General features: G+C 40.4%; 1 protein-coding gene across 1 annotated transcript; it reads left to right on the forward strand.

The window, feature by feature from the left end:
- The first annotated feature begins 452 nt into the window (after positions 1-452).
- Positions 453-3,552, forward strand: SLITRK5 (SLIT and NTRK like family member 5). Its single transcript, XM_056329727.1, has one exon. It carries the CDS (start codon positions 453-455, stop codon positions 3,330-3,332), a length of 2,880 nt encoding a protein of 959 aa, XP_056185702.1. The 3' UTR covers positions 3,333-3,552.
- Positions 3,553-10,821: the final 7,269 nt, after the last annotated feature.

Genomic DNA, 10,821 nt, shown 5'->3' on the forward strand with positions numbered 1-10,821 from the left:
TTCTGAAGGGAAGGGGGAGCTGGGTAATAGGGGAGGTGGGAAACCTCGTAAAATGGTGCTTCTTTTCTCTTAAATTAGAACCGTGAAACTGAACTGACAGCCATTTTATGTATATTTATGGGGCTGGTCATGAAAAAGAAATCCAAGGAAGCATGGAAATGCACCCCACACAAACAGAACCAGAACAATTCCTACTGTGACCTCACCTTTTTAAACACCGCAGGCATTTGACTTGCTAGGAGTTGCCTATCAGCCTTTTAATCAATCCATGTCATCCAGTTTTCAAAAGTGTGGGAATTAGAAGTGACAGGAGTTGTTTTTTTTTTTGTTTGATTAACAATCCATTCTCTACCCCACTGAAGATACATATAAACTTTGTGTCCATTTTAAGTTTTATGAAGGTATTCTATTACGCTGCTTTCTTTTTTCTCCTTATCCTTACAGGAAATAAAATGTACGCTTGCTGCTCTACAGTAACTTTGGAACAGGACCTCAACAAAAAAATGCATATCTGGATGCTGCAGACGATCGCATTTGCTTTAACATCACTAGTCCTTTCGTGGGCAGAAAGCATCGAGTATTATGGGGAAATCTGTGATAATGCGTGTCCTTGTGAGGAGAAGGACAGCATCTTAACAGTGAGCTGTGAAAACAGAGGGATCATCAGCCTTTTTGAGATCAGTCCACCAAGGTTCCCTGTCTACCACCTCTTGTTGTCTGGGAACCTTTTGAACAGGCTGTACCCAAACCAGTTTGTAAATTATACGGGGGCTTCAATTTTGCATCTGGGGAGCAATGACATACAAGACATTGAAACTGGGGCCTTTCATGGTCTGAGAGGTTTAAGAAGGCTGCACCTGAACAATAACAAGCTGGAACTTTTACGGGATGACACTTTCCTTGGGCTAGAGAGTTTGGAATACCTACAGGTCGATTATAATTATATTAGTGTCATTGAACCCAATGCCTTCAGCAAACTACACTTGCTGCAGGTGCTGATTCTGAATGATAACCTCCTCTCCAGTTTGCCCAACAACCTTTTCCGTTTTGTGCCCTTAACTCACCTGGACCTGAGGGGTAACCGGCTGAAGCTGTTGCCCTATGTGGGCCTTTTGCAGCATATGGATAAAGTGGTGGAGCTACAGCTGGAGGAAAACCCCTGGAATTGCTCTTGTGAGTTGATTGCTCTAAAGGATTGGCTAGACAGTATCTCCTACTCTGCCCTGGTAGGAGATGTGGTTTGTGAGACCCCTTTCCGCTTACATGGTCGAGACTTGGATGAAGTCTCCAAGCAGGAGCTTTGCCCCAGGAGGCTCATCTCGGATTATGAAATGAGACCGCAGACACCATTGAGCACCACAGGGTACTTCCACACTACCCCGGCTTCGGTCAACTCTGTGGCCACTTCTTCTTCAGCTGTTTACAAATCCCCCTTGAAGCCCCCCAAAGGGACCCGCCAACCCAACAAGACAAGGGTGCGCCCCACCTCCCGCCTGCCCTCAAAAGACCTGGGATACAGCAACTATGGCCCCAGCATTGCCTACCAGACCAAATCCCCGGTGCCTTTGGAGTGCCCCACTGCCTGCACCTGCAACTTGCAGATTTCTGACCTGGGCCTCAATGTTAATTGTCAGGAGAGGAAGATTGAGAGCATTTCTGAACTGCAGCCCAAACCCTATAATCCCAAGAAGATGTATCTGACAGAAAACTACATTGCACTGGTACGCAGGGCAGATTTTGTGGATGCCACTGGGTTGGATTTGCTGCATCTGGGCAATAATCGGATCTCGGTCATTCAGGACCGAGCTTTTGGGGATTTAACTAATTTGCGAAGGCTGTACCTGAACGGGAACCGGATTGAGCGGCTGAGCCCAGAGCTGTTCTATGGGCTGCAAAGCCTGCAGTACCTCTTCCTGCAGTACAATGTCATTCGAGAGATAGAGGCAGGCACCTTTGAATCTGTCCCCAACCTTCAGCTCTTGTTTTTGAACAACAATCTGCTGAGGTCTTTGCCGGGGAACATTTTTTCTGGTCTGTCTCTCTACAGGCTGAGCCTGCGGAGCAACCACTTCTCCTACCTGCCAGTGAGCGGGGTGCTGGACCAGCTGAAATCCCTGCTGCAGATCGACCTGCACGAGAACCCCTGGGACTGCACCTGCGACGTGGTGGGCATGAAGCTGTGGCTGGAGCAGCTCAACACCGGTGTCCTGGTGGACCAGGTTATCTGCGAGTCCCCTAAGAAGTTTGCCCAGAGCGACATGCGGGCCGTCCGGGCGGAGCTGCTGTGCCCCGACTACTCGGACATCCTCGTCTCCACGCCCACGCCGTCCCCGGGCCAGCTGCCGGCCAGGACCACCCCCTCCTCCTCCACCGTGCGCCTTAACGGCACGGCGGCGGCGGGCGGCTCCGCGTCCGCAGGCGGCCCCGGCGGCAGCGGCTCCTCCGTGCCGCTCTCGGTGCTGATCCTCAGCCTGCTGCTGGTCTTCATCATGTCCGTCTTCGTGGCGGCGGGGCTCTTCGTCCTGGTGATGAAGCGGCGCAAAAAGGGCCAGGGTGACCACGCAAGCGCCAACAACTCCGACGTGAGCTCCTTCAACATGCAGTACAGCGTCTACAGCGGCGGCCACCAACAGCACCACCACCACCCCCACCTCCAGCAGCACCCGCCCCACCGCGGCGGCGGGGGGGGCGGCGGGGGCGGGGGGAGCGCGGCGTTGCCCAAAGTGAAGACCCCCGCCGGCCACGTCTACGAGTACATCCCGCACCCCTTGGGCCACATGTGCAAAAACCCCATCTACCGCTCCCGGGAGGGCAACGCGGGTGAGGATTACAAAGACCTCCACGAGCTCAAGGTCACCTACAGCAGCCACCCCCTGCAACCCGGGGGGGGCGCGCCGCCGCCCCCGCCGCCGCCGGCGGCCGGCGGGGAGGATGCGCCTGTGCGCAGCCCCGCGTACAGCGTGAGCACCATCGAGCCGCGGGAGGAGCTGCTCTCCCCGGTGCAAGACGCCGATCGCTTTTACAGGGGCATTTTGGAGCCCGACAAACACTCCTCGTCCACGCTGGGTACACCCGGTTCCACCCTCCCCGACTACCCCAAGCTCCCCGCCGCCTACACCTACTCCCCCAACTATGACCTTAGGCGTGCGCACCAGTACTTGCACCCGGGGCCGGGGGATGGCAGGCTCCGGGAGACGGTGCTCTACAGCCCGCCGAGTACTGTCTATGTAGAGCCCAACAGGAACGAGTACCTGGAGCTAAAAGCAAAACTAAATGCAGAGCCGGACTACCTCGAAGTGCTGGAAAAACAGACCACATTCAGCCAGTTCTGAGAAACAGCCCCCCCCCCGCCCCCTCCGCCCCCACCCCGCCAGCCACAGCAACTCCTTCTCTAGAGTATTTGTATTTAACAACCACACGCCAAACAAACGTAAATGCAGACCTCCCCCCCCACCTCGCCCCTCCCCTCCTTTTTTTCCCCGTTAAATTCATTTTATTGTAGGGTGAAGTGCCTTGGCACAGAATTTTTCAGCTTTGGGGAATGATTCTGGAAGGGTGTGCTGTTTATTTTATTTTATTTATTATTTTAATTTAATTTGATTTAAAGGGTTTTCTTTCTCTTTTTTTTTTTTTTTTTTTTTTTCCTTCTTCTACTTTTAATGTGTTTGGAAGTAAGAAACCACCTATTGTGTAAATTGGGCACAACACTGGCATTGTGCCTGTGTCCATGTGCGTTTGGGCAAGGTGGCAAGAGGGTCATGTCAGGTCATATTCAGTTTGCAAGTACAGAAGTCATGGTAACTTTTTGGTGGTGGTGGGTTGTTTTGTTTTGTGTGGGTTTTTTTGTTCAGACATTGTTTAATTTTGTTTTCTTTCTGGTTGAAGAGTACAGCGCACATTTTCCCCTTTTAGCCATGTGTGAGTCTAAATGGCTTTTATGGAGAGATTAGCACACCCTGACTTTAATACAAGGTTTCCTTTTTTTAAGGATGTGTTTGTATGCTTTCTGGACTTTTGAATTAAAAAATATATTATGATCTTTAAAAGGATCACTGTAGATGTGGACAAATCATCAAGGAGTGCAGAGATATATGATCCATAACTGGTTAGTGAAAATAACTTATTGATGAAATATAAAAAAAATATTTTATTGTAGCACCTATTTTTATATGCACATTAGCATTTCTCTTTCCTTCACTATTCTAGGGCCTAATCCTGCAAATTCTTACTTGTGAAAGAAGTCCCAGCTTAGGCCACCGTCCTACAGGCACTTAAGCACATGAACAACTTTACCAATGTGTGTAAGTCCTGTAGACTCACTCATTGAGCAAAGTTAGTCAAACACCCAAAAGATTAGGATAGAGGATGCAGAACTATTCTTGCAAGTAAAACTACTGGGACATTTAAGTGTTTCTTCTTTTTTCAGGATGGGGTCCAAAGTCTCCAGATTGCTTTAAAGTGTTGCACTACATTGAGAGCTTTTTTTCCCCAAAGCTGATGTAGTATCAGAAGGACCTTTTAAATCATTACAGATAATGCCAATTATGACCAAATCTTTACGGACAATCTAAGATATCAGATCTGATCACAATAGAAAAAAAATGATGTTTCTCTATTTAAAAATGTACCTTTTAGCAACCTCCTGCTCAGGCATCTGGTTGGGCAAGCTAGTGAGGGACATGTAGGAGGCATTCATTTTAGCAGGAAAAAAGTGTTTCATTTTTGTCACTTGGTGTTTTTTTTTTCTTTCTTTCTTTTTCTCTCTTTTTTATTAGTTAACCAAAATATAATGATTTTACAACTGTTGTAGCCAGTTTCTGATTGTTTAGTCAAGTAAAATTGCACTTGTACAGATCCATGTGTTTACTGGCATCCTGAAAGACCAAATAATGGACTGTACACGTCTATATACAATGTCTTTACCCCTTTGGGCAGCAGGCAATGGCAAGGATATTCATAAACAGAGAATCACTGTAAGATGGGACAACTGATGTCTCATATGTATCCCAGCACATGTGATTTTTTAATAGTTTCTGAATAAACACTTGATAAATATTTCAAATGTAAGATCATGAAGTAATGAGTATCTGAAATTTAAAATTTCTTGCCAAAATCATCTGTTTGTACGTTGGATTCTCTTTACTATCAATTATGGCTCATCAGAAAGATCTAACATTTCCAGGCAAAACATAATTTGTTCTTTATTTTCGAAACATGACATACGGCAATTACCAGCATACATAAGATGGGTCAGAGAGCAACACAGGGATATGTGTTTCACTAACATGTTGAATAGGATAGTTTTATATTTACAATTTGTTTCCTTACTGAAGTGTTCTTTGAAATATGGAACAGGGTAAGTGATATTTCACCTGTGGTTTTGTCTTTCTTCATTAGATTATCATGTTTGGTGATGTTTTCAGAGTTGCTGACTAGTACATATTTTATGGCAAAAGGGCTCTGTTCTGTTCTGCTTTTCCTATCCATATATGATGTCACTTTCTACAAAAACAAAGCTATAAAACTGGTCTGTTAAAATTCAGTATAAATGGTTTGTTGGCATGTGTTCTTCCCTCTATGCCACCCACACTGAGAAAAAGGGGAAAAAAAAAAAAGCATGACTGTATTTAGCTTGATTTAGCTTGGACAGTTTAGCAAGTGGAGTGTTATTTCAGTTTGAAATGCAGGTATGAGGAGTTTTCTTTTGTCACAAGAGACACAACACATGGCTGTTCTGTGTACTGCTCTCTATCTCCTGCAGACTTCCCATTGACACTATGAGAGATGTGAGTGTTGCTGCCGAGGTGCAGTTTTGCAGTTCTAATTCTGAATTACCGCCTTTATAACTATTGCTGAAACCAGTGGCCTGGTTCTCCTTCCATTTAAACTCAGTAGAGGCATGCTGTTGTTAAATGGGTATAAGTAAGAAAATTGTCAGACTTACTGGCTTTGTCATTCACTAAGAGAAAGGCGAACTCAGTAAGGATTGAATGAGAAGGACCTGCAAACTGTGTCTGTCCATGTATATATTTTTTTTTTTTTCCTGTGTGATTCTAAACTCATAAACAGAAGTTTGCATAGGTGTCAATACAAATGTAGGATTAGGTCCTTAATGTGAAAGGTACATTTAACATGGCATTCTGCCACAAAGAGGCAGCATCCACAAATGAGTAAATGAGCAGGAATTGCTTCGATTTTTAAGAAATAGCTGATAGAAATGCCTCCACAGTCTGTTTATGCTTGCATTCTGATGCTGCCATTTCTGAGGCTGGTAGTACTTCTGCTTCCATATTTTCTACATGCACTTAATAACTGGTAATGAAGAATTTTGCTAACGGTCTGCACTAAAATCAGAACAATTAATTTAAATCTCTTCAACTTCTCATCTTCAGTAGAAAAAAATAACAGTTCCATTACTGGAGGAAAAAAAATGTTATCAATTACCTTCAGAAAGTGCATTCTTGAAGATAAATCCTTAAAAAAAGGATGCAGAGTACAAAATAATATTCTTTAGTCCATAATTATCCTGAAACAGACCTGAAAGAGCTATTTGTGAATGAGGACTTTAATGGAAGTAGGATTTCCCCCTCAGTATAACTCATATAACATCTGTGGAAAATTATAATAAGAAAAAGCAGATGAGAATATGACTTGATAAAGGGAGATGTGCCTCTGATTTGAAAACAGGATAATTTGTTTAAAGAAAACCCATTTGTATAAGAATGAGATCTTTGTTTTTTTAGCAAGAACAGTGAAACCTTCTGCATGATGGTCTGCTGAGTTAGTGCTGACCGAAGAGGTAAAAATGTGAGGGAAAAAAAATCGTATTTTGAGAATTCTGAGTATTTTTTTAGCTTATTTTAGTTTGGTTATCAGACAGGATTAAGTTGATTTTTAGAGTGATGTTTTCCCTTTTTTTTTTTTTTTTTTCTTGTTGTTTTGACAGGTTGTATTGAGCTTATTGAATCTCTCATATGGTCTCACATTTAATTTCAAAGGTGCAGGAAATTCTGTGAAAAAAGATGGAAAAGAGTCCTAATTTCTCAGTATAACTACTAGAATCAAACCATGGATTGTGATACTATAGAACATTTTTTCTTACAAAGTAAATGAAATATTCTTTGTACTTTCTTTTGGGTTTTTTTTTTAGTATTGTGACAATTTAATATCCTAAATCCTAATAGTGACTTTAGGGGTGAGACACCTTTTTCTCTTTCTTGCTCTCCTTTTTCTTCTCTTCTCTTCTCTTCTCTTCTCTTCTCTTCTCTTCTCTTCTCTTCTCTTCTCTTCTCTTCTCTTCTCTTCTCTTCTCTTCTCTTCTCTTCTCTTCTCTTTCCTCTTCTTTTATTTTCTTTACCCTCTAATTTCTAGACTTTCTTACACACTGCATGAAACACCAAATACTATGTCAGTCCCATCATCAATTAGAAGTCTGATATAAACACAGTTTCCACTTTTATAATTCTAGAGACCAAATTCTCACACCTTTTTTTTTAGATTTACCTCCCATTATTTTAATGGTCACTTAAGGTTATAAAAACATGTTCAGTTGATTTTGCATACTACAGTATTTAATTTCTGACTGTTTTCCTATGTTTTCATTTTTTATAAAGCTTATAGCTAATTCTTGTGAGTATTCCTTTTAGGAAAATATTAGACATGGTGGTACCTTTTCCCATATGTAATAATTTAATTCTTAAAGTAATATAACAAAATTAATGGCAAAATATAATAAAAAATGATCCTCTGACCTAAGGAAAACACAGCTAAAAATCTAAAAAGAGCTAAAAAGTCAGACCAGAGTGTTTTGTGTTTCTTACAGAAACTTGAGAGTCTGCTTAATGCATATGGTTCCCTCTCAGGGGGGAGAGTCCATTAAGGCACTACGTCCTGAAGGACAGGGTAAACAAGAGCTCCTTCATTATTAGAGGGCAGGCTCTTTATATTGCTCCCTGTCTCCAGGGAACCCAAATAGCCTTTCATTTGGTTAAAGACTGGCATACTGCAATGCAGCATCACCAAAAGAGCTTCTAGAGAAGGGGGCCAAAATCTTTGGTTGTCTTATGTAGAACTCAGAACACTACTGGCACTACTGGCATTAAACAAGAAAAATGGGTAGGGAAGGCAGAGTGAATGGCAGACACAATTCCATAGCTGTCAGCCTTCAAATGGTTTTCACATTTCTATTGATTATTTGATTGTAGGGAACTTGTACCTCTTCTCTGCAGCATCCATTTACTCTGGAAAATGTAGAGCCTGAAGCTAAGGAGTGATGAGAGGCTGGAGGAGTAGAGGAGTGAGGCAGTTCTGTGAAAGTGAACAGGATAGCAGCACTATGACCAGGGCGGCCGTACTACTTATTCATTTGCATCATTTCCCAACCCTTCTAAGAAGCTTTGCAATGTGCTCTGATAAATTAGAGAGCATGTAGATCTCCGCACAGTCCAGCAATGCTGTCTTACGGATTTGTGTTTATCCATCTATGTATAAATACTATCCTAATATAAATATCACAGTTCTTTACAATTTATATTGTTTTTTCCTGTTAATTATTCAGCCACATTTCAGAGCATCTAGCAGTATGATAATAATCCAGAAATACTAAGCACAGTTATGCTTTAGAATAATGGTTTATTCTTAAAACACTGAACAGAACAGAGTTAGGAAACAAAAAGAGGCACATTTTGGTCCTAGGAACCAGAGGCATTTAGTTAATTGAATATACAAAGAAATAAAGTGTAATGAAGTTTGTAATTAAATGGTTATCAAATTAACTATTTAACTTACAGCTAATGGACAACATTTTGCTCCTAGTTATGCAAACACAAAACTGGATTCTGTTGACTTAAGGAAGTTAAAAACCATTTACGTTGCTCTTATGAGTCAGGCTTTTTGTCACTGAAATAAGCCATTCTTTTAGTATTTCTGTTTTGTAAAGTGGAAAATTTGAATACAGTAATGATAAACATTTGTAGTTCTGCTATGTACCTCCAAAATTAATTACATTCCCAATCTGCTGACAAATTAACTGAACATTAATGTAGTATAGCACTGTAAAATTTATCTCAGAACCGTATTGTCCTGATTGTATGGGAAGTTCAGTTTATGTCCACATATACATTTGGAGAGAATGATGGACCATATGAAAAGACAGCATACCTTTATTTATTTCTGTGGGCTTGGTCCTGAAACCTTGAATTAGATTAAATAGGTAATGATAAAAATTGTTCTCTTTGTGGTGTTTTTGCCATGGAAGATGCAACCACTTTTACTGCATTCTTGCAGCCTCCTATTTAACGTATTTTTAAATTTTGCTATTTTATAATTTGCTATAGTTATAAAACTATAGACCATGTCAAACACAAATTATTTTCTTTTTCTGTTTGGACATATGATTACTATTGTATATCATGACATGGTTCTGGGTGACCTTCCAAAAATGTGTCTAGAGTGGGCTAAGATAAACAGTGGAAATAGTATTTGTTTAGCTCAATATTTCATGTAATAAAAAATTTTATTCTCATGATTTCAACAGTATATCTGATTCTGTGAACGTTAGAATATTGGCACCTTCTGGTAATTTTGTACCAATACTGTGGCAAAAAGTTTATATTTCTGTTTGGGAAAGGGGTCAGAGTGTGAGATTGCTGTTGTCAGGGAGATCATGTCAACTTTATTCAAAAATACTTTTAAATAATAGTACTGAGTAAGTTAGATTCTTAAAACTTGAAAGGTGACAATTTAGTACATTTTTCTCATTTCTGGAAAGGGAGCTTAATTACCAAGTATATTATTATTTTAACTATCTGTATTTTTTTACCATCTGTATTTTAAAAAAGAAATATATATGTGTGTGTGTATATAGGGAAGTGTATGTATACATGTATATATAAGTATGCATATATATGTATACGTATGCATACACTTACATTTATCTGTATTTCTTTAATTAAAATTGTCTTTACTCTGATGTAAGAACATTTCCACATATGTTTTGAAATCTCTTAGGCCTGGAATGAAGCTGAAGTGCTTCATATAACATAAGAAGCATATAATGCTGTATCCAGAGTCACCAAAAAGTCACTCCAGTCCTACAAGACTTCAGTTTGTCTAATATAGTAATATAAATTTGGAGTTTGGGTTGCTAAGAACAAAAGTTCAGGACCAAATCCAGTTTGCAACTGGCACAACATAGACTGAGGGCCATTACTGTTCCTGCACCTTAAAACTCTACCTTTTACATTTGAAGTATTATCAATTAACAGGAGTGGCCTGAATTTAACTTTGCTGTAACTCCATTACAATAGCATTTACTTGCTGAGCCAAATGGTAAACAAATACGTACCAAATGTATTTATAAAAATGAAAACAGTTCTTACAAAGTTATCAGTATTAGATATCTGAGTTTATTTTTAAAATAATAATTTCATAAATGTATTTTATTATGCAGTAATTATCACATGACAAAGATTTTTCTCTTTCTAGATGCTGAACTTAGGTAAAATATTTGGGTTTTTAGTCACAACTGTAATAAAACTGGTAGTCCCAAAGGCAATTGCTTTCTGCTAAAATTAAAGCAGGTTTGTTGACAGTATTGATACTCTTCAGCTACGATACAGTTTTATCACTGTAATTTATATTTCAAAATTTATAAAATTAAAAATTTTAAATGCACTTTCAGGTTGAAACTTTATTAAGTTGAATCAAATATGCCATTACAGTTATCTAAAATGTATTAGTTATCAAATTTAAAATGGCTTTCACATAGGCTTTTTTAAGTCATTCATAGAACTTTTTATAAGTGACATAATGATGTAGCTA

The sequence above is a fragment of the Falco biarmicus genome, chromosome 2 (genome assembly GCF_023638135.1).
Source record: "Falco biarmicus isolate bFalBia1 chromosome 2, bFalBia1.pri, whole genome shotgun sequence".
NCBI lineage: Eukaryota > Metazoa > Chordata > Aves > Falconiformes > Falconidae > Falco > Falco biarmicus.

Bases quoted from the DNA above. Each gene is read 5' to 3' on its own strand.
- SLITRK5 (XM_056329727.1), top strand. From the start codon at position 453: ATGTACGCTTGCTGCTCTACAGTAACTTTGGAACAGGACCTCAACAAA.